This window comes from Arachis ipaensis, chromosome B3, assembly GCF_059453495.1.
Source record: "Arachis ipaensis isolate K30076 ecotype BB chromosome B3, ASM5945349v1, whole genome shotgun sequence".
In the NCBI taxonomy this organism is placed as follows: Eukaryota; Viridiplantae; Streptophyta; class Magnoliopsida; order Fabales; family Fabaceae; genus Arachis; species Arachis ipaensis.
Genome location: NC_142438.1, coordinates 137,060,497 through 137,084,279, shown reverse-complemented (window position 1 = coordinate 137,084,279; position 23,783 = coordinate 137,060,497). Strand labels below are relative to the sequence as shown.

The window sequence follows — 23,783 nt, the reverse complement described above, 5'->3', positions numbered from 1 at the left end:
TATTAAACCAATAAAATAAGACATATTACACACGAGACATTATATAATAATATAATTATGACTAATTTTTCTGAATATACGAGGAACAATGTCTCTAAAATTTTAAACAATATTACGTCAAAATTCTATTAATATCTAAAAGAATAAAAAGAATAATTATGTATATAGAAAAGTTCATAGATTATATATATATATATATATATATATATATATATATATGAAATTTTAGATGTTAAGTGATATGCAATAATTATATGTATATAGCAAGACTCATTTATAATTACTTTTACATAAATTTTATCTGATTATAATTTATAATAATAAGTATCAATTTTGGTTTTTTTTTTTTTTTTATTAAAGATATGAGACTCGAATTCGTAACTTTTTAATTGAGTATGAGGAGATTATGTCATTTGAATTATAACTCATTGGCAGTATCAATTTTGGTTTACCTGCTCAATAAAATAATATTTTAATGCTTACTTTATACATGCATATATTAAACAAAAGGAGAAAATAATTTAGCGGGATGAAACATTTGGGCTCCATTTGCAATTATATAGTATTTGTCGGTATATGAAAAGAGGGTGATGGGCAAGCATATCCAGAAGCTAGTTGACATATGGACAAGACTAAGAAAAAACACTGGGCCCAAACCAAACGAATGATAATTCACCCTTTCTAATTTTGAGCCCACATTAAAAAAAAAAAAAAAGTGGTGTCTATCCCTACCGTTACACGTGAAGTGATGAATCATGAAACATGAATGTTATTGTCTCTGTCTCTTAGCAATTAGCGTGTCATTTGTCAATATCAGATTTAATCTCTGGCAAGACAAAACTTTCATATAATAAGGAAGCTTTCACTGCACACGTGTGGCCTGCAATCACATGCTTTCCAAGGTATGGTGTTCGCACTATACGTAACCATTTGTCCTATGCTTCAAATACTCATAAAATCTCAAACTTGGATGATAATAGAAGAGACTAAACATTAAATTATAGACTTAACAATGAATCCTACTCATTCAAATGTCTTATTTTTTAATTTAATACATGTAATAAAAAAACTTAACAATAAAACTTTAGTTACTCAATATTTTGTCTTATAGAAAACATGGGCGCATGTTTTTTTTTTCCCCTTATTAAGTTTGTGACAGAAACTAACAACAAACTCCTCCTATTAGAAACAAGAGACTTGACTGGAGACAAAATTTGTATATTATTAAGTGTATTTAAATTATTTATTTAAGTTGTCTAAAATAATATAATATAAAAAAATATTTATAAGTACTAAGAGAATCATAATAATAAAGACATAATCTTTTATAATAAATATTCAAATATATTAAATAATGCTAATTGATCCTAATTATATTCTAATACCTCCAAAAATAAGAATGAAGCTATTTCCCAATTTAGTATAATGAACTCTATTCCAAATTTAATTTTGTCCATATGGAGCTATACATATAAATCATTTTGGTTTATAAGTCATATAAATTGGACAAAACTCAATAAAAAGGACGCTCATCTATACGAGCGTCTCAACATGCGCGCTACTCAATGGTTTCTATAGTGCGTTTAGCGTTCCTCCTCCTCTTTTTCCTTCTTCTTTTCGTTCTTTTTTTGCGTTTTTCCTCCTTTTTCTTCACGTGTTTCATATTCATCGTCGTTTTTTTACTACTGTTGTTGTTGCTGTATTTTTTTTTCCTCATTCTCTTTCTATTGATTTTGCAACATTATGTATTTTTTTTTGTTTTTTTTCCTCCTAAGAAGAATTATGAGAATATGAAATAAGAAGATGAAAAAGAAGAAACAGCAGAAGATGAAAATGAGGAAGAGAAAAAGTTTTGAATTATACAAAACTTATTAGAATAAAAATACACCCAAATATCTTCGTGTTATACCCAAATATGCTACAAATACAGAAAAATGTTTTCTCTAATGCTGCATTTTTTTCTTCTTTTTTTCCTTATTTATTTCTTTCTTTTAGTTAAATGAATGTAAGTTCATCATCTTCCAAGTAATTTTGTAGCATTATGTGTTTTTTCTTCTTCCTTGTTTGATTTTTTTGTTTTTATTCTTGTTAAGAGAGTAAAACAAGAAAAAACTTGAGAATGTAAAACAAAAAGAAAAATATGAATAAGAAAAAGAAGAAGAACATGGTCGTGATGATGATAAAAAAAAAAAAAGAAGAAGCAGCAGAAGATGAGGAGGAGGAAGAGAAAGAGTTTTAAATTATGCAGAACTTATCAGAATAAAAATACACCCAAATATATTCGTGTTACACCCAAATATCTTCTTGTTACACCCAAGTTAAATACAGAAAAATATTTTCTCTAATGTTGCATTTTTTTCTTCTTCCTTTTTTTTCTTTATTTCTTTCTTTCTTTTAGTTAAATGAATGTAAATTCATCATCTTCTAAGTAATTTTGCAGCATTATGTGTTTCTTCTTCTTTTTTGTTTGATTTTTTTATTTTTATTATTGTTAATAGAATAAAACAAAAAAAAACTTGAACAGGTAAAACAAAAAAGAAAAATATGAATAAGAAAAAAAGCAACAGAAGATAAGAAGGAGGAAGAAGAAGAATTTTGAATTATGCAGAACTTATCAGAATAAAATAAACCCAAATATCTTCGTGTAATCGTGTTACACCCAAATATCTTCGTGTTACACTCAAATTTGCTGCAAATACAGAAAAATGTTTCTTCTAGTGCTACATTTTTTTCTTCTGAATTGAACCACACTTCAGCCACTTGATTAGATTCAAAACAATAACCAATTTCGTTCTGGTTCAATTGACAATCTGAACCTAAATTATTCATTATCTTCAATAACGAGATAACTGATAATGAAGGAGAAAGAAAAAAAGAAAAAAGAAAAAGAAATTCTAATGAAAAAAAGGAGGAAGAGTAGGAGGAGGAGGAAGATGTGGGGTTGATGACGACGATAACGAAGAAGAAGAACGTGCAGTAACGGTAAAAAATGCGTGATATAAATAACTTGTAAAAACTTATATAAAAAAAATGCTTGTACGTAAAAAATAATTCATAATATAATAACCATAATTATTATTTATTTAGCTTTGGTCGTGACCTATGACTTTTTTTTTTTTTTGGACATGAGCCGGACTCTCCTGGCTCACACTCAGAAAGGACCCAAAAACTAGACCTACCCAATCTGATACTTCCTAATTCAAACTACCTCTCGCCGAAGAGCCTTAGCTTAACGTAGTCATTGTTTCCGTTTGGAGGAGTCTCTACTTTTTTTTTTTGTGCTCATAGGAGTCTTTTGGTTTTTGGTCTTTTGTGCTCATAGGAGTCTAAACTCTAATAAAGTTTACCATATGGGTCATGGATTTTTATAAGCCCATAAGCTTTAACCCAATAAGCTCAGGTTAGGTGAGTTTCAACAAAACACTATATAGCCCAACCCAATCGATTAATATTATTTAAAGAAAAAACATAAATTTCAATTTTTTTTAAAATTGAAAATTATTCCCAATATTTACTTGATTTTAATTTTTCTGTTAATTAGTAATTCTAATTTGATTAATATTTGTTTTCTTTGCATTGCTATACCACTCGAAAGCAAGCAACAGGAAAGTTGTGTATAACTAGATTAATCGCCTGCAAATACCAAAGGGACAAGTTAAAGTAAATAGTAGAGTAAACTTTGTCATTCCCAAATGAATCCATCATTATTGATTAAGGGTTTTTTGACTTGGATGGTAAGAAAGACAGGAATCAACGAAAAATGTAAGTTAAAAAAGAATGAGAAACGCTTTTATTCTTTCCGATGATAACAATAATAATGAGATATATATAGATGGAGGAACATAATCACAAAGAATGACCAAAATAATCACAATCCAAATACATCATCAACAGAGCATACACAGGCCCAAAAACAAAAACCAAATTAGAGAAAGCTTAAGCTACAACAACAACATAAATATATTTAATTAAGCCAAGGTGATCATGGCGACCAAGGTTCCAACAAGGGCAGTGGCAGCAACAAAGGTGTTGCTGATAGAGAATGCAGCAGAGGGTGGCACAGCAGAGGGAGGTGGCTCTGAGCCTGGTCCGGATGCAGGGCCAGCTGGGCCGGGTGCCGGCGGGGGAGGAGAAGAACCGCTGGGGCTAGGTGCCTGAGCTGGTGAATTTGAAGGAGAAGTTGCTGGTGCTGGTACTGGTGCAGATGATTTCGGTGACTGTGTTGGTGCAGCTCCTGGTGCTTGTGCTATGCATGACGTGGCCAAAAGACCCAATATCAAAAACACTTGCAATGAACCAAAACCCATCTTGTAAATGTGAATGTGATGATGAACAGGGGATCGGAAGAGGAGACTATATATAATTAGGTGATGAAAGTGGCCAGCGAATAAAATCAAATGAATAATGGGTGAGATTCCCTCTAAGTGGCTTAAATTAATGTATGTTTATGAGAATTGGGTGCATATATTTATAGGCGGTGCGACATGCATGTGGTGGAAGGTGGCTATTAGCAATAATGGGTCAAATACGGAACCGTCAAAATATAATAAAATTCCTTAATACTATTATTAATCTAGTTTAGTGATTGTACAAGTTAACTACATGTGTTAGGTTGAAATGGTGAGTGAAGGGTCGTTTTCTGTTTAACCGCTCTTGGGCGGTCCTATTTCTGATTTCTTCTCTGTCTTTTGCTCTTAACTCCTTTCCGCGTTACCCTCTTTAATTTCCAACTTTTCAACAACGGTTCTAGCTACTAGAATGTTTTAGTTTTGTTTTGCAGCCATAATTGATTTTTCTGTTGTAATAACAATCAATCATCATGGATGAGGTCAAGCACGCGGGTATATCAATATCACATAGGACTGTTTCATTGGTGATTTATTCATTCTAAATTCTAAAACCATATTATTTAATTCACAATTAAATTGGTCAACAATAATTTATATATATACTAAAAATTAAATATCAATTTAGGTATTTATATATTTTTATATATAATTTTTAATTGAATAATAAATTATTATATATTTCTTTACATATTAACTAATTAATAGTTGATTTTTTACATACGTATACTTTATTATAAATTTGGATATGGAAAATATTATCTAGTTTATTTTAATGTGTAATCATATATATATACATCATACAACTACTAAAATTGCACTAATTATTTTTTATATGAATGAAATTGTGTAATATACTAATATAAATTTAAATTGATGTATTTCCACAAATGTGATATATAACATAAATTGTGAGTAGTGATTTATATAACAAAAAAAATTCGTAATTTACAATTTTATAAATTATAATTTTTTAATTAAAAAATTCAAATCATAACTCACGATTTTTAATTATTTTTATCCTATTTAAAATCGTAATTCACGATTTTGATGATTTTGTTATTTTTGCCAAATTTAAAATTATTACTCACGAACTTTTTTATCCTACATACTTTTCATATCATTGTACTGTATCAAAATATCATAATATTAATAAAATTACCAATAATATTCTAACATAAAAAAATCGCCACAAAATTGATTCCGGAAAAGAGAAAGAAAGAGAGGGAGAGAGAATAATGTATTAAATTGACCATTGCATAGATAAACAGCTCACATGTTCATATATTCCATTCCGTTCCTTCCATGTAATAATGATAGGAAGACGTGTTTAGTTTTACATTTAAAATTATTAATTGAATTTTTTTTATAAAAATATAAAATCTAAGTTTTTAATTTATTTATTAAAAAAATATTTAAAAATTTTACTAATAATAATTTTAACATATGTCACTACATTTTAAAAGAATATAATTTCAAAAAAAATGTCGTGTAGTGCATTGCTTGTTTTGTTATCTAAAAAAAATAATTAAAAAAAACTTTTAATTGTATTATGAAATTAAATTTTTAAGATAAGTATTTATATAAAATATTTTTATATAATTTTTACATAAATTAATAATTAAAAATATTAAATAATTTAATAAATTTAGCTAAATCATTTAAAATAATATATCTCAAACATGTCGTATAGCTACTATTATTATTATTATTACTATGATTGAAGAGAGATTATTCTAATGGACCATGGAGCAGTTGGAACCAGAGGTGACATAGGCTTACTTTTCAACCCAACTGGCGACACCAGGAGGGATGATCACAATAATGGGAAACCCAACTCAATATTACCCATTAATTATTTGATAATATTAGATAAATAATAAAAAAGTTAGTTTAAATAGTTTAAATTTATTTTATTTATTATTTATTAGTTTTAACAATAACTAACAAAGGTTAAACAAAATAAATTTAAATTTTTTTAATTAATTTTTTTATTATCAAATATTTCTGTTAATTGTTACCTATTATCATGCCTTCATTCTATTGAATATAAAATGTGTGATGAAAACAAATAGAGCTGCCGAAAGCTGGCACTCATTTGATGATTAATTTTACTAATGTAAAATAAACTTTTTCGTACTTTCCAATTCTTTAATGATTGGCTCACAATGATTGCCTTCTTAAAAAGTTGCGATTTCGAAGCCCATTTTAAATGATAATCGATGTGAAAATTACACATTACCCATTTTTAAATACATCAGCTAGTTGTCATCCTAACCATAGTAGTTTATAAAATTCCTGTTGAACTCTTATTCTCCCTATGTAAGTAACAACCCATATCACAACTACAAGTCCTAACATTTTTTCTTATAATAAGAAATTGCTACCACAATTTTTCTTAAGAGAAATTAAAACCCTAACTTACATATCGTTTTTGTAAATTTGACGTCATGTACGGGAAAAAGAATTAGAAGAAAACTTACCCATTTATAGAAAATGTTATGTATATAAAAAAAAAAAAAAAAACAGATGGATAAAATTGTGAAACAATAGAAAAAGCAAAGAAAAGAACTTTTATTGATTATTGATTGAATGATTGAATTGTATTGAAGTGTGTTGTAAATTATAAGGGTAAAACTAAGTATATATAGAACATTGTTTTATGAAAGATAAGAGCAACTAAAGATAAGATAAAGATAAGATAAGATAAGATAAGATAAAATAATAAAGACTAAAATTGTAATTGAATTTATGTATTCTGTTGGACTGAATTTGTGGGCCACGAGACTTCTTTATTGTTGTCATAGGCTAAGGTGGGAGAATAATTTAATATGCTCCTTGAAAACTGTGGTTCTATACTTCATCCGGGATAAGCCGGCATTACTTGAGGAGGAGACACGTGAGGGGGAAGAGGAGGATGATCGATAAGAATAATACGCCTTTCACCCATATGCAGTAGTCAAAGTGGCATGCTTTTGTCTCCGTGAATGGGAACGTATTCTCGTAATTCACGAACGCAGAGAAGTAACCCATCAGGTTTCCCACTGCCATGAAGAATGTGGAGAACGTGTTTGCCAGTCTGATCTTCCGTTCGTCGCGGCTGGCAAGGTCAATAAGGAAGGCTTGGCAGGAGGCCTTGGTCAACACGATCGAGGCGTCCAACATCTAGAATCCGATCGTAAAAATGACTATGGTGTGTGGCAGAATTTTCTTGGAGAGGTTGTCGCCAAAGGCATAGCCGATGTCTGCAGCAAAGCCTATCGCCAAAAGAGCTATGGTGATGGAGATGGCACCGGCAATGATAAAAAGACGGTGGCGCCTGCATCGAATTCTATAGTAGGTAATGGCGGGTTGGAGAACAAAGCTGTAAAAGAGATCCATCTTTCTGACACTCCGAGAATGTGGTAAATGGGTGGTAGCCAAAACATCTGTATAGCCGAAATTGAGCATGGCTGTGCCGGTGGTGACCCGGATTCCAACTGCACTGGTGGGCTCATGACTATAGGGCCATCAAAATGGGCTAAACCCATCGGGTCAGCCTGTTTATCCGTTTAAATGGGCGGACTTTGCCTCTAAAATTAAGCCCGTTTAAATTTCGGGCTAAACGGGCTGAGCCCGGTTAACCCGAAAAAAATGACGGGTTAAACGGGCTAGCCCGCGAGCTAAACGGGTGGCCCGTTTAATTTTTTTTAAAAAAAGTAGCACTTTTAGCTAATATTTCTCCCTATTCGACCCAAAAATCTGACCCATCAATAAAAAAATATTATTTTTTATTGGTTTTTGACCTAAAAGTGGTATTTTTTGTCAAAATATTTTTCAAAAAATAAAATAAAATGATAAACGGGCTGACCATAAACGGTCCGGACTAGAAAATTTTGGCCCCGAATAAAGCAGACTTAACGGGCCGGACCTAAATGGGCCGGACTAGCCCGTTTGACAGCCCTATGACTATGTAGTATTTTTTCTAAACACACAAGAGAAATGAATAATATCATGATTTTTTTACGAGTGCATTATAAGTTTTTAAGCTTGTTGCATTAGTTTAATATACAAGTTTAGCTGAAATAAATCGCATCATATCAATTTACTACATAAGGCTGAAGTTCACATTACTGGAATTTTTCTAAACTAGGGTTGGTGATAGTATGCATCAAGCTTTCAATTTAATTATTTAATTTCGATTATTTTTCTTTTTCTATTTATAGTATTGGGTTTGGGGGGTTAGATTATTCTATTCTATGGGTGTGGTCCCAAACGGTTAGATTATTAAATGAATAGAATTATGTCATGTAATGAATTTAATGGCCTAAACACGCTGTAATTATGAATAAGGTTCATAGCACAGAATAAATTTTGATCTTATATAAAAAAAATGATAATTTATATATCCTTCTTAAGGAGGATACCAAGACTCTCATACCATGATAAAATTGTAATTGAATTTATGAATTCTGTTGGGCTAAATTTGTAGGCCACGAGACTTCTTTATTGTTGCATGGGCTAAGGTCGTAGAGTAATTTAATACGCCCCCGCAAGCTGGTGGATGGAAGATGTCAATAATCCACAGCTTGGATAAGTTCTGATGAAATTGTTGAGAAAAGCGCGTTTGACGTGGTGACGCGGAGGAAGATGCGTGCGGCGGAGCTTGAGCTGCCGGCGGCAAAAATATAAAAGGATATGCTGTGCTTGAGCAGCGATCTTTAAAAGAAAAAATAAAAAAATAAGCGTGCTACGCAATAAGAGAGGGCGCATAGAGCGCGATAAGAAAGAGGGCACATAGAGCGCGATAAGAGTGCAGATGGAACTGCTAAAACAGAATACAGATTAAACTGTTGAAACAGAATGCAGACGAAACTGGCGGAAGAAAGGAGGCACAGACGAAATTGCTGGTAAAGAACCTGGATAACCAAAACTGTGGTAGGATTTTCACTTGGATGCATGTAACTAAATCTATGATTATTTATTGTGGGAGGAGGTTGAAAAAAGTAGCATGGTGATTTCTCACCGAAAAAATGATAACTTATATATCCTTCTCAAGGAGGATACCAAGGCTCTGATACCATGATAAAATTTTGAAACAATAGGAAAAGCAATGAAAAGAACTTTTATTGATTATTGATTGAATGATTGAATTGTATTGAAGTGTGTTGTAAACTATGAGGGTAAAACTAAATATATATAGAACATTATTCTATGAAAGATAAAAACAAATAAAAATAAGATAAGAGCAACTAAAGATAAGATAAAGATAAGATAAGATAATATAATAAAGACTAAAATTGTAATTGAATTTATGTATTCTGTTGGGCTGAATTTGTGGGCCATGAGACTTCTTTATTGTTGTCATGGGCTAAGGTGGGAGAGTAATTTAATACGCTCCTTGAAAACTGTGGTTCTATACTTCATCCGGGATAAGCCGACATTACTTGAGGAAGAGACACGTGAGGAGAAAGAAGAGGATGATCGATAAGAATAATACGCCTTTCACCCATATGCAGTAGTCAGAGTGGCATGCTTTTGTCTCCGTGAATGGGAACGTATTCTCGTAATTCACGAACGCAGAGAAGTAACCCATCAGGTTTCTCACTGCCATGAAGAATATGGAGAATGTGTTTGCCAGTCTGATGTTCCATACGTCGCAGCTGGCAAGGTCAATAAGGAAGGCTTGGCAGGAGGCCTTGGTCAATACGATCGACGCGTCCAACATCCAGAATCCGATCGTAAAAATGACTATGGTGTGTGGCAGAATTTTCTGGGAGAGGTTGTCGCCAAAGGCATAGCCGATGTCTGCGGCGAAGCCTATCGTCAAAAGAGTTATGGTGATGGAGATGGCACCGGCAATGATAAAAAGACGGTGGCGCCTGCATCGGATTCTATAGTAGGTAATGGCGGGTTGGAGAACAAAGCTGCAAAAGAGATCCATCTGTCTGGCACTCCGAGAATGTGGTAAATGGGTGGTAGCCAAAACATCTGTATAGCCGAAATAAAGTAGAGTCCAATGGAGATGGAGGCTACTGTAAATAGCTTCCAAATTGAGCATGGCTGTGCCGGTGGTAACCCGGATTCCAACTGCACTGGTGAGCTCATGACTATAGGGCCGTCAAAATGGGCTAAACCCATCGGGTCAGCCCGTTTATCCGTTTAAATGGGCGGGATTTGCCTCTAAAATTAAGCCCGTTTAAATTTCGGGATAAACGGGTTGAGCCCGATTAACCCGAAAAAAATGACGGGTTAACGGGGTAGCCCGCGGGCTAAACGGGTGGCCCGTTTAATTTTTTTTAATATTTTTTAAAAAGAGTAGCACTTTTAGCTAATATTTCTCCCGACCCGACCCGAAAATCTGACCCATCAACAAAAAATTATTTTTTAATGGTTTTTGACCTAAAAGTGATATTTTTTGTCAAAATATTTTTCAAAAAATAAAATAAAATGATAAACGGGATGGCCCGTTTAACCCATCGGGTTGACCATAAACGATCCGGACTAGAAAATTTTGGCCCGTATGTTTAACGGGCCGGGCCTAAATGGGCCGGGCTAGCCCGTTTAACAACCCTATAACTATGTAGTATTTTTTGCTAAACACACAAGAGAAAGGAATAATATCTAGATTTTTTTACGAGTGCATTATGAGTTATTAACCTTGTTGCATCAGTTTAATATACAAGTTTAGATGGAATAAATCGCATCACATCAATTTACTATATAAGGCTGAAGATCACATTAGTGGAATTTTTCCAAACTAGGGTTGGTGATAGTATGCATCAAGCTTTCAATTTAATTGTTTAATTTCGATTATTTTTCTTTTTCTATTTATAGTATTGGGTTTGGGGGGTTAGATTATTCTATTCTATGGGTGTGGTCCCAAACGGTTAGATTATTAGATGAATAGAATTGTGTCATGTAATGAATTTAACGACCTAAACACGTTGTAATTATGAATAAGGTTTATAGCACAGAATGAATTTTGATCTTATATAAAAAAAACTGATAACTTATATATCCTTCTCAAGTAGGATACCAAGGCTCTGATACCATGATAAAATTGTAATTGAATTTGTGTATTCTGTTGGGCTGAATTTGTGGGCTACGAGACTTCTTTATTGTTGTCATGGGCTAAGCTGGGAGAGTAATTTAATAAGCTCCTTGAAAACTGTGGTTCTATACTTTATCCGGGATAAGCCGGCATTACTTGAGGAGGAGACACGTGAGGGGGAAGAGGAGGATGATCGATAAGAATAATACGCCTTTCACCCATATGCAGTAGTCAGAGTGGCATGCTTTGGTCTCCGAGAATGAGAACGTATTCTCGTATTTCACGAACGCAGAAAAGTAACCCATCAGATTTTTCACGGTCATGAAGAATGTGGAGAACGTGTTTGCCAGTCTGATCTTCCGTTCGTCGCGGCTGGCAAAGTCAATAAGGAAGGCTTGGCAGGAGGCCATGGTCAACACGATCGAGGCGTCCAATATCCAGAATCCGATCGTAAAAATGACTATGTTGCGTGGCAGAATTTTCTTGGAGAGGTTGTCGCCAAAGGCATAGCCGATGTCTGCAGCGAAGCCTATCGCCAAAAGAGCTATGGTGATGGAGATGGCACTGGCAATGATAAAAACACAGTGGCGCCTGCATCAGATTCTATAGTAGGTAATGGCGGGTTGGAGAACAAAGCTGCAAAAGAGATCCATCTATCTGGCACTCCGAGAATGTGGTAAATGGGTGGTAGCCAAAACATCTGTATAGCCGAAATAAAGTAGAGTCCAATGGAGATGGAGACTACTGTAAATAGCTTTCAAATTGAGCATGGTTGTGCCGGTGGTGACCCGGATTCCAACTGCACTGGTGAGCTCATGACTATAGGGCCGTCAAAATGACCTAAACCCATCGGGCCAGCCCGTTTATCCGTTTAAATGGGCGGGCTTTGCCTCTAAAATTAAGCTCGTTTAAATTTCGGGCTAAACGGACAGAGCCCGATTAACCCGAAAAAAATGACAGGTTAACGGAGTAGCCCGCGGGCTTAACGGGTGGCCCGTTTATCTTTTTTTTACATTTTTTAAAAAAAGTAGCACTTTTAGCTAATATTTCTCCCGATCTGAACCGAAAATCTGACCCATCAACAAAAAATATTATTTTTTAATAGTTTTTGACCTAAAAGTGGTATTTTTTGTCAAAATATTTTTCAAAAAATAAAATAAAATGACAAACGGGATGGCCCGTTTAACCCATCGGGCTGACCATAAACGATCCGGGCTAGAAAATTTTGGCCTGCGGGCTTAACGTGTCGGGCCTAAAGGGGCCGGGCTAGCCTGTTTGACAACCATATGAGTATGTAGTATTTTTTGCTAACCACACAAGAGAAATGAATAATATCCAGTTTTTTTACCAGTGCATTATGAGTTATTAAGCTTGTTGCATCAGTTTAATATACAAGTTTAGTTGGAATAAATCGCATCACATCAATTTACTATATATGGCTGAAGATCACATTACTGAAATTTTTCCAAACAAGGGTTGGTGATAGTATGCATCAAGCTTTCAATTTAATTGTTTAATTTCGATTATTTTTTTTCTATTTATAGTATTGAGTTTTGGGGGTTAGATTATTCTATTCTATGGGTGTCGTCCCAAACGGTTAGATTATTAGATGAATAGAATTGTGTAATGTAATGAATTTAACGGCCTAAACACGCTGTAATTATGAATAAGATTCATAGCACATAATGAATTTTGATCTTATATAAAAAAATGATAACTTATATATCCTTCTCAAGGAGGATACCAAGGCTCTGATACCATGATAAAATTGTAATTGAATTTATGTATTATGTTGGGTTGAATTTGTGGGCCACGAGACTTCTTTATTGTTGTCATGGGCTAATGTGGGAGAGTAATTTTATACGCTCCTTGAAAACTGTAGTTCTATACTTCATCCGGGATAAGCTGACATTACTTGAGGAGGAGACACGTGAGGGGGAAGAGGAGGATGATCGATAAGAATAATACGCCTTTCACCCATATGCAGTAGTCAAAGTGGCATGCTTTTGTCTCTGTGAATGGGAACGTATTCTTGTAATTCACGAACACAGAGAAGTAACCCATCAGGTTTCCCACTGCCATGAAGAATGTGGAGAACGTGTTTGCCAGTCTGATCTTCCATTCGTCGCGGCTGACAAGGTCAATAAGGCTTGGCAGGAGGCCTTGGTCAACACGATCGAGGCGTTCAACATCTAGAATCCGATCGTAAAAATGACTATGGTGCGTGGCAGAATTTTCTTGGAGAGGTTGTCGCCAAAGGCATAGCCGATGTCTGCGGCGAAGCCTATCGCCAAAAGAGCTATGGTGATAGAGATGGCACCGGCAGTGATAAAAAGACGGTGGCGCCTGCATCAGATTCTATAGTAGGTAATGGCGGGTTGGAGAACAAAGCTGCAAAAGAGATCCATCTGTCTGGCACTCCGAGAATGTGGTAAATGGGTGGTAGCCAAAACATCTGTATAGCCGAAACAAAGTAGAGTCCAATGGAGATGGAGGCTACTGTAAATAGCTTCTAAATTGAGCATGGCTGTGCTGGTGGTGACCCGGATTCCAACTGCACTGGTGAGCTCATGAGTATAGGGCCGTCAAAATGAGCTAAATCCATCGGGCCAGCCCGTTTATCCGTTTAAATGGGCGGGCCTTGCCTCTAAAATTAAGCCCGTTTAAATTTCGGGCTAAATGGACTGATCCCGATTAACCCGAAAAAATGACGGGTTAAACGGGCTAGCCCGCGGGCTAAACGGGTGGCCCGTTTAATTTTTTTACATTTTTTAAAAAAAGTAGCACTTTTAGCTAATATTTCTCCCGATCCGACCCGAAAATCTGACCCATCAACAAAAAAAAATTATTTTTTAATGGTTTTTTACCTAAAAGTGGTATTTTTTGTCAAAATATTTTTCAAAAAATAAAATAAAATGGTAAACGGGTTGGCCCATTTAACCCATCGGGCTGACCATAAACGGTCCGGGCTAGAAAAGTTTGGCCTGCGAATAAAGCGGGCTTAACGGGCCGGGCCTAAATGGGCCGGTCTTGCCCGTTTGACAGCCCTATGACTATGTAGTATTTTTTGCTAAACACACTAGAGAAAGGAATAATATCCAGATTTTTTTTACGAGTGCATTATGAGTTATTAAGCTTGTTGCATCAGTTTAATATACAAGTTTAGATGGAATAAATCGCATCACATCAATTTACTACATAAGGCTGAAGATCACATTACTGGAATTTTTCCAAGCTAGGGTTGGTGATAGTATGCATCAAGCTTTCAATTTAATTGTTTAATTTTGATTTTTTTTTCTATTTATAGTATTAGGTTTGGGAGGTTAGATTATTCTATTCTATAAGTGTGGTCCCAAATGGTTAGATTATTAAATGAATAGAATTGTGTCATGTAATGAATTTAACGGCCTAAACACGCTGTAATTATGAATAAGGTTCATAGCACAGAATGAATTTTGATCTTATATAAAAAAAATGATAACTTATATATCCTTCTCAAGGAGGATACCAAGGCTCTGATATCATGATAAAATTGTAATTGAATTTATGTATTCTGTTGGGTTGAATTTGTGGGCTACGAGACTTCTTTATTGTTGTCATGGGCTAAGGTGGGAGAGTAATTTAATACGCCCCCGCAAGCTGATGGATGGAAGATGTCAATAATCCACAGCTTGGATAAGTTCTGATGAAATTGTTGAGAAAAGCGCGTCTGACGTGGTGACGCGGAGGAAGATGCGTGCGGCAGAGCTTGAGCTGCCGGCGGCAAAAATATAAAAGGAGATGTTGTGCTTGAGCAGCGATCTTTAAAAGGAAAAAGGAAAAAATAAGCGCGTAGAGCGCAATAAGAGAGGGCTCATAGAGCGCGATAAGAAAGAGGGCGCATAGAGCGCGATAAGAGTGCAGATGGAACTGCTAAAACAGAATGCAGATTAAACTGCTGAAACAGAATGCAGACGGAACTGGCGGAAGAAATAAGGCGCAGACGAAATTGCTGGTAAAGAACCTAGATAACCAAAAATGTGGTAGAATTTTCACTTGGATGCAGATAACTAAATCTATGATTATTTATTGTGGGTGAAAAAAAAAGCATGGTGATTTCTCACCGAAAAAATGATAACTTATATATCATTCTCAAGGAAGATACCAAGGCTCTGATACCATGATAAAATTGTGAAACAATAGGAAAAGCAAAGAAAAGAACTTTTATTAATTATTGATGGAATGATTGAATTGTATTGAAGTGTGTTGTAAACTATGAGGGTAAAATTAAATATATATAGAACATTGTTCTATGAAAGATAAAAGCAAATAAATATAAGATAAGAGCAACTAAAGATAAGATAAAGATAAGATAAGATAAGATAATAAAGACTAAAATTGTAATTGAATTTATGTATTCTGTTAAGCTGAATTTGTGGGTCACGACACTTCTTTATTGTTGTCATGGGCTAAGGCGGGAGAGTAATTTAATACAGATAACAAAAATTAAATTCGCCACAATATATTTATATATAAATTATTTAAATTTATTTTATATTTTAATATATATTTTATACGAATAAATTATTTGATAATTAATTTTTTGTGTATATATAATATTTTTTATTTATTATAATATAGTATATTCATTATTTTACACATGACTATATTAATTTCTCTTTTTCAAAAAAAAAAAAAAAAAGAAAAGAAAGAAAGAAAGAAGAAGAAGAAGAAGAAGCTAAATGTCGTGTTTGTGTGAAGCCAGTGTGTGTGTCATTAGGACAAGGCGACAAGCCTTCCACCGTTAAGGCCAGTTATAAAAGTGTAGAACAACAACAATGAATAGCAGACACCATATATTAGACTTTTCATTTAGGCCTAAAAGAATTCTTGGGCCTTTAGGTTAAAATTTCACTGCAGAAAAACGACAAGAACTTTTTACTGAGAAAATTAATCAGAGAAGGGTAGCTCAAATGGTTTGGTCTTACACTCCCAAAGTGTAATATTTCGGAGACCCAAATATTATAAGACCCATTATGAGTGGTCCCGCAAGCATAGTAATTCAAGTTTGGTTTAGTAACAACTACATTGTCTTGTTATAAGGGGCACAGGGTTGGGGTTATGGGTTCGGGTAGGGTTTCAGCTTAGTCCTAAATATGTCCACACAAAAAAAAAGGTGCACTGGGTTTAAATCCTAATTATGACTAAAAAATTGATATATGAAACCTAATAAAAAAGAGAAGGGGTGTGTCTAAAGAACTAAGGATACTTGACCCAAAAAAAAGTGTCTAGGAACTCCAAAAATACATAATAGCATGTAGCATACTTGGATGACACTTAAAAAAAAAATAAATTATTATTAACATCTTTATAATTTTACTAAATTTTTAATTGATTTTTATATTTTTTATTAGGTTTATATATATATATATATATATATATATATATATATATATTTTTTTTTTTAATTTAGTCTTTATTAATGTTAAATATCAAAAAATAAAAAAAAATTATTAATAAATTATAAAATTACTTATATACCTCTATTTTTCACTTACAAATACTTCATATTTCTAATTTCTCTGAAATTTCTCTTCTTTTTCATTGTAAAATATTGATACATGTTTTTTTGTACTTTTCTATTTTGAAAAGTCAATCTTCTTAAATATTATTTCAAGATAAAAATAATTTTAAATTTCTGTCTTTGTTTCAATTTTTCAAATATATTTTGTTCTTTATATTTTTGTGTCTCTTCTATTTTACAACAGATGTTAAACGCTACTTTTAAAACATATTATGTGTCAATACTTAACATTTTAATCATTTTTTAAGGATTAAATTATTGGTTCATCCAAAACAAAAACGAACAAACCCTTTGTAATGTTTCTTCATCCAAAATTTATATGAACTAGGGTGAATTCAATTCAATACACATCTTGGAGAAACTTTTCTGTGTTATCCAAAAAAAGAAACTTATACACTATTTTCTTAACATACAGGTAGTGGTTCCCAAATCCAATGCTAAAACTACTGCCATCTTTTCTTTCCCTTCTACTCATATCATCATTGTCCTTTTGCATCATCGCCACAAATTTATTATAGTCTATTCTTCCATTCTGATAGGGATAAAAAAAAAAAATAAATAAACATGACAAAGATATTGATAAGTGAATAAAATTTGATTACAAATTTTTTAATTATAAGGACTTGTTTGAAAGTTTTTATATTATTCTAATTAAAAATTGAGTAAAATTATAAAAACTTCAAGTGTAATTTAACCATATTAATCAATCTATTAGTATTATACTTTTTTTAAAATTATGATTCATGAAAATGTAGGTTCGGTTGAGGTAAGAAATAAGATGATTTAGAATTAGTACTTATAGCTTGTATTAGGTCATAAATTTCAGACTCATTGAGATTATGACCATATCTTTTCAGTCTAATTTTTAGTTCTTCAAAAAATAATGTGGCTGTTATGACGAGGATACTATGGATAAGAATGGATGTTCATTAACGAGCAATTCATCTTTCCTATACTGAGAGGAACAAGTTTTTATATTGAAGAACATTAATGAGGTTTGAAAAAACAAGTTTTGTATGCCTATAAAAGGATGTACGGGCAAAAGGAATATACACATAACAACAGAACAAAATACCATTCTCCCTTCCTTTTCATACAAATAAATCAATCCTCTTTTATGCTGCAATCAAATACTCTTCTCTTTATATTTCTACTACAATTCTTTCTCTTCTTTTATTTTATAAGTATTTTAAATTCTATTTTCTATTACTCTTTACATATAATATTAATAGCAATATTAATCATCTTTATTATATTGAGATTGTAACAATAAACAAATACGATTCTCCCTCTCTTTATTTTTAATACTCCTTTCTATCTTTGTATATATATACACATTACAACATATAATATTATTATATATATATAAATTATTATTGGGCTAATTATTTTAATACTAGAGTCTTCTATTTATACATCTCTATTATATATATCTTTTATTTCACAATACGTTATCAGCACGAGACTCTGATCAAATTTTTAAGAAGACTCAGGTAACAATTTTTCATTATGTCAAAGCTCTCTCATCTTGAATTCAATGCTCTTGATATATCTGGAAACAATTATTTATCATGGATACTAAATGCTGAAATCCATCTTGATTCAAGGATCTTGGAGATACCATTAAGGCTGAAAATAATGCATCCTAGAAGGATAAAGCTAAAGCCATGATTTTTCTCCGTCGTCATCTTGACGAAGGATTGAAAAATGAATATCTTACATTAAAAGATCCTGCAGATCTTTGGAAAGACCTTGAAGAAAGGTATAATCATCAAAAAACGGTGATACTTCCTCAGGCCCGATATGAATGGACGCATTTGCGTTTACAAGATTTTAAATCTATAAATGAATATAATTCTGCAATGTTTCGAATCACCTCACGAATGAAATTGTGTGGGGAAAAAATAACTGATCATGATATGTTGGAGAAAACTTTCTCAACCTTCCATGCCTCGAATGTGCTCCTGCAGCAGCAGTATCGAGAGAAAGGGTTTAAGAAATATTCTGAGTTAATTTCTTGCCTTCTTGTTGCCGAACGCAACAATGAGTTGTTATTAAAAAATCATGAAGCGCGCTCAGCTGGCGCCGCCCCATTTCCTGAAGTAAATGCGGCAAATCATTACCCCAGAAGAGGTAAATGGCAAGCTTTTAATAACAAGAAAAATTATGGAAGGAAAAAGAATTATGTTCAAAAGAGAGGATCTCACCAGAAGTGGGACAAAGAAAAGAATATCGGGCAGAATAAATCAACCGAGGAGAAGTGTTTTCGCTGTGGTGGAAAGGGCCATTGGTCACGTACCTGTCGTACCCCATGGCACCTAGTCGATCTTTACCAGGCATCTTTGAAAAAGAACGACAAAGGAAAGGAAACAAATTTTGTTTCAAATGATGCTGAGAACTCCACCACTCATTATGATGTATCTGATTTCTTTGAGGACCCTGAAGAAAATATTGGCCATTTGATCAATGATGGAATAGTTTAATATGTGAAATTGTGAAGTATCTATGTAAATAAATAATGTAAAAAATTTATTGTTAAAGTTTTATTTTCTATGTATTTAAGTTTCAAATGTGATGTACATAAATAATGAAATATTAATATTTATGAATTTTGAAATTATTAATTGTGTCAAATTTTAAAATAAAATTTCAGTATATGACATTATTTTATGTACAGTGTTTCTTAGAAAAATAATTCTGATCAAGTATTCAATTTAACTGTGCATACTACTCATTTAATTATTATTTATTTTTGAAGAGAATGGCAAGGATATGTAATGAAGATGTATGCCTTGCGGATAGTGCAAGTTCACACACTATTCTCAAAAGTGATATATATTTTACCCATCTTGTGCCAAAAGAGGAATATGTTAACACCATCATTGGCTCAGGCAATGTGATAGAAGGCTCCGGAAGAGCTATAATTTTGTTTCCTGGAGGAACAAAATTTATAATAAATAACGCATTGTTATCTACCAAGTCTCGAAGAAACTTGTTGAGCTTTAAAGATATTCGACGAAATGGATATCATATTGAGACTATGAATGAGGGAGATCATGAGTATTTATATATCACAACTCATGATTCAAATAAGAAAGTTATATTAGAAAAATTACCCTCTCTTTCATCTGGGTTGTATTATACTAAGATTAGTGCAATTGAATCACATGGCACTGTAAACCAGAAGTTTACTAGCCCAAATGAATTCATAACTTGGCACGACCGTTTGGGTCATCCGGGAACAACCATGATGAGAAGAATTATTGAAAACTCTCATGGACATTCACTAAAGAACCAGAAGATTCTTAAAACTAGTGAATTTTGTTGTGCTGCATGTTCTCAGGGAAAGTTAATTTTAAAGCCATCACCAGTAAAGATTGGATTTGAGTCCCCTGAATTCCTAGAAAGGATTCAAGGTGATATATGTGGACCTATTCATCCACCATGTGGACCTTTTAGATATTTTATGGTCCTAATAGACGCATCTTCAAGATGGTCACATGTGTGCTTATTATCTTCTCGCAACCTGGCGTTTACGAGATTACTGGCTCAAATTATTCGATTAAAAGCACAATTTCCAGAAAATCCAATTAAAGCAATTCGTCTTGATAATGCTGGTGAATTTACTTCCCAAGCTTTTGATGCTTATTGTATGGCTAATGGAATAAGTGTTGAACATCCAGTAGCTTATGTTCACACACAAAATGGGTTAGCAGAATCACTTATTAAGCGTCTCCAATTAATTGCTAGACCCTTGCTTATGAGAACAAATCTCCCAACCTCGGTTTGGGGGCATGCAGTTTTACATGCTGCAGCACTTATTCGTTTGAGGCCAACGAGTTACCATCAGTTCTCTCCTATGCAATTAGCTTTTGGCCAGCAGCCAAATGTTTCCCATTTAAGAATATTTGGGTGTGCGATATATGTTCTCATTGCGCCACCTAATCGCACCAAAATGGGACCCCAAAGAAAATTGGGGATATATGTTGGATATGACTCTCCCTCTATAGTGAGGTATCTTGAGATACAAACTGGTGATGTGTTTAAAGCCCGGTTTGCGGATTGTGTTTGCGGATTGTCATTTTGATGAATCAAAATTTTCAACATTAGGGGGAGAGAATAAGTTTCCTAAAAAGGAACTTAATTGGAATGCATCATCATTGATGCATTTAGATCCTCGATCAGGGCAATGTGAACTGGAAGTTCAAAAGATTATACATTTGCAAAGAATAGCAAATGAATTGCCTGATGCATTTTCCGATACAAAGACGATAACCAAGTCGTATATACCAGCGGAAAATGTCCCAATTCGAATTGATGTCCCAGTAGGACAAGTAGCCACTGAAGCAAATTCACGCCAGAAGCGTGGCAGGGCGGAAAATGCCCCAATTCGAATTGATGTCCCAGTTGGACAAACTGCCACTGAAGCAAATACACGCCAGAAGCGTGGCAGACCTGTCGGTTCCAAAGATAAAAATCCTCGAAAGAGAAAAGAGGTAAATACGATTCCTGTTGAAAAAGACATAGTAAAGACATCTGCAGTTGTCCAAAATTATGATATAACGCCAGAAGATGTTCAGGTACCTGAAAATTGTGAAAATGACAAGATCTCGATAAATTATGTCTTTACAGGAGAGAAATGAGACCGAAATAAGACAATTGTCAATGAAATATTTGTATATAATGTGGCATTAAATATCATGCATGAAAGTAAGGATCTTGAGCCAAGATCAGTTGAAGAATGTCGACAAAGAAATGATTGGCCAAAATGGGAAGCAGCCATGAAGGCTGAATTAGACTCACTTGCAAAACGTGAAGTCTTTGGACCTGTAGTCCGTACACCAGAAGATGTAAAACCTATTGGATACAAATGGGTATTTGTGAGAAAACGAAATGAGAAAAATGAAGTTGTGCGCTACAAAGCCCAACTTGTGGCACAAGGTTTTTCACAAAGGCCCGGTATAGATTATGAAGAAACGTATTCCCCCGTAGTGGATGCGATAACATTGCGTTATTTGGTCAGCCTATCTGCATATCATAAACTGCATATGCATTTAATGGATGTGGTAACAGCCTATTTATACGGCTCATTAGATCGTGATATCTATATGAAAGTCCCTGAAGGACTAAAGATATCTAAACCATCCAATGAATATTCGCAAGGGTTATACTCAGTCAAATTGCAAAGATCTTTATATGGTCTAAAGCAATCTGGACGAATGTGGTATAATCGTCTTACTGAGTATCTGGCCAAAAACGGATTCAAGAATGATGATATCTGCCCGTGTGTTTTCATAAAGAAATCTGCATCCGGATTCATTATAATTGCTGTGTACGTTGATGATTTAAATATCATTGGGACTCCTGAAGAGATTCCAACAATTATAAAAACTCTAAAAGAAGAGTTTGAGATGAAAGATCTTGGAAAGACTAAGTTTTGTCTCGGTCTGCAGATCGAGCATATAAAAGGTGGGATCTTTATTCATCAAACAACATACACAGAAAAGATCTTGAAAAGATTTTATATGGATAAGTCACATCCATTAAGTACCCCAATGATCGTAAGATCTTTGGATGTGAAAAAGGATCAATTCCGTCCTAAAGAAGAAAATGAAGATATCCTTGGTCCTGAAGTACCATATCTTAGTGCCATTGGAGCGCTAATGTATCTTGCTAATAATACGCGACCCGATATATCATTTGCTGTGAATTTACTAGCAAGATATAGTTCCTCTCCAACCAGAAGACATTGGAGTGGAATCAAACAAATCTTTCGATATCTTCATGGGACGGTTGATATGGGATTGTTTTATCCCTATGGATCCAAGTCACAACTAGTTGGCTATGCAGATGCCGGATACCTGTCTGATCCACATAAAGGGAGGTCTCAAACAGGATACCTATTCACATATGGTGGTACAGTTATATCTTGGAGGTCCACGAAACAGACGATTGCTGCAACATCCTCTAATCATGCTGAAATACTGGCGATTCATGAAGCTAGTCGCGAGTGTTTTTGGCTGAGGAGTCTGATTCAATATATTCTATCATCATGTGGACTGATTGATCATAAGATAGCTCCAACTGTCCTGTTTGAAGATAATGCAGCATGCATTGCTCAACTTAAGGGTGGATACATCAAAGGTGATAGAACAAAGCATATTTCTCCCAAATTCTTCTTCACTCATGACCTTCAAAACCAAGGGACAATTGATGTCCAACAGATCCGTTCAAGTGACAATCTGGCAGATTTATTTACAAAGTCACTCCCAAAATCCTCCTTTGAAAGATTGGTACATGAGATTGGAATGCGCCGATTTCGAGACATTAAATGATGTCGGCAAGAGGGGGAGACTGTACTCTTTTTCCCTTGGTCAGGTTTTTTCCCATTGGGTTTTTCTTGACAAGGTTTTTAATGAGGCAGTCCCCATCACTAAAGGATATTGTACTCTTTTTCCTTCACTAAGGTTTTTTTTCCCACTGGGTTTTTCTTTAGTAAGGTTTTAACGAGGCAATAATCCTAAATGGACATCCAAGGAGGAGTGTTATGACGAGGATACTATGGATAAGAATGGATGTCCATTAATGAGCAATTCATCTTTCCTATACTGAGAGGAACAAGTTTTTATATTGAAGAACATTAATGAGGTTTGAAAAAGCAAGTTTTGTATGCCTATAAAAGGATGTACGGGCAAAAGGAATATACACATAACAACAGAACAAAATACCATTCTCCCTTCCTTTTCATACAAATAAATCAATCCTCTTTTATGCTGTAATCAAATACTCTTCTCTTTATATTTCTACTACAATTCTTTCTCTTCTTTTATTTTATAAGTAT

General features: G+C 33.9%; 1 protein-coding gene across 1 annotated transcript; it reads right to left on the bottom strand.

The window, feature by feature from the left end:
- Window positions 1–3,763: 3,763 nt before the first annotated feature.
- LOC148572570 (uncharacterized) lies at window positions 3,764–4,453 on the bottom strand. Its single transcript, XM_088509521.1, has one exon. The coding sequence runs from the start codon at window positions 4,305–4,307 to the stop codon at window positions 3,969–3,971; it is 339 nt and encodes a 112-aa protein (XP_088365647.1). The 5' UTR covers window positions 4,308–4,453; the 3' UTR covers window positions 3,764–3,968.
- Between the last annotated feature and the right edge of the window lie 19,330 nt (window positions 4,454–23,783).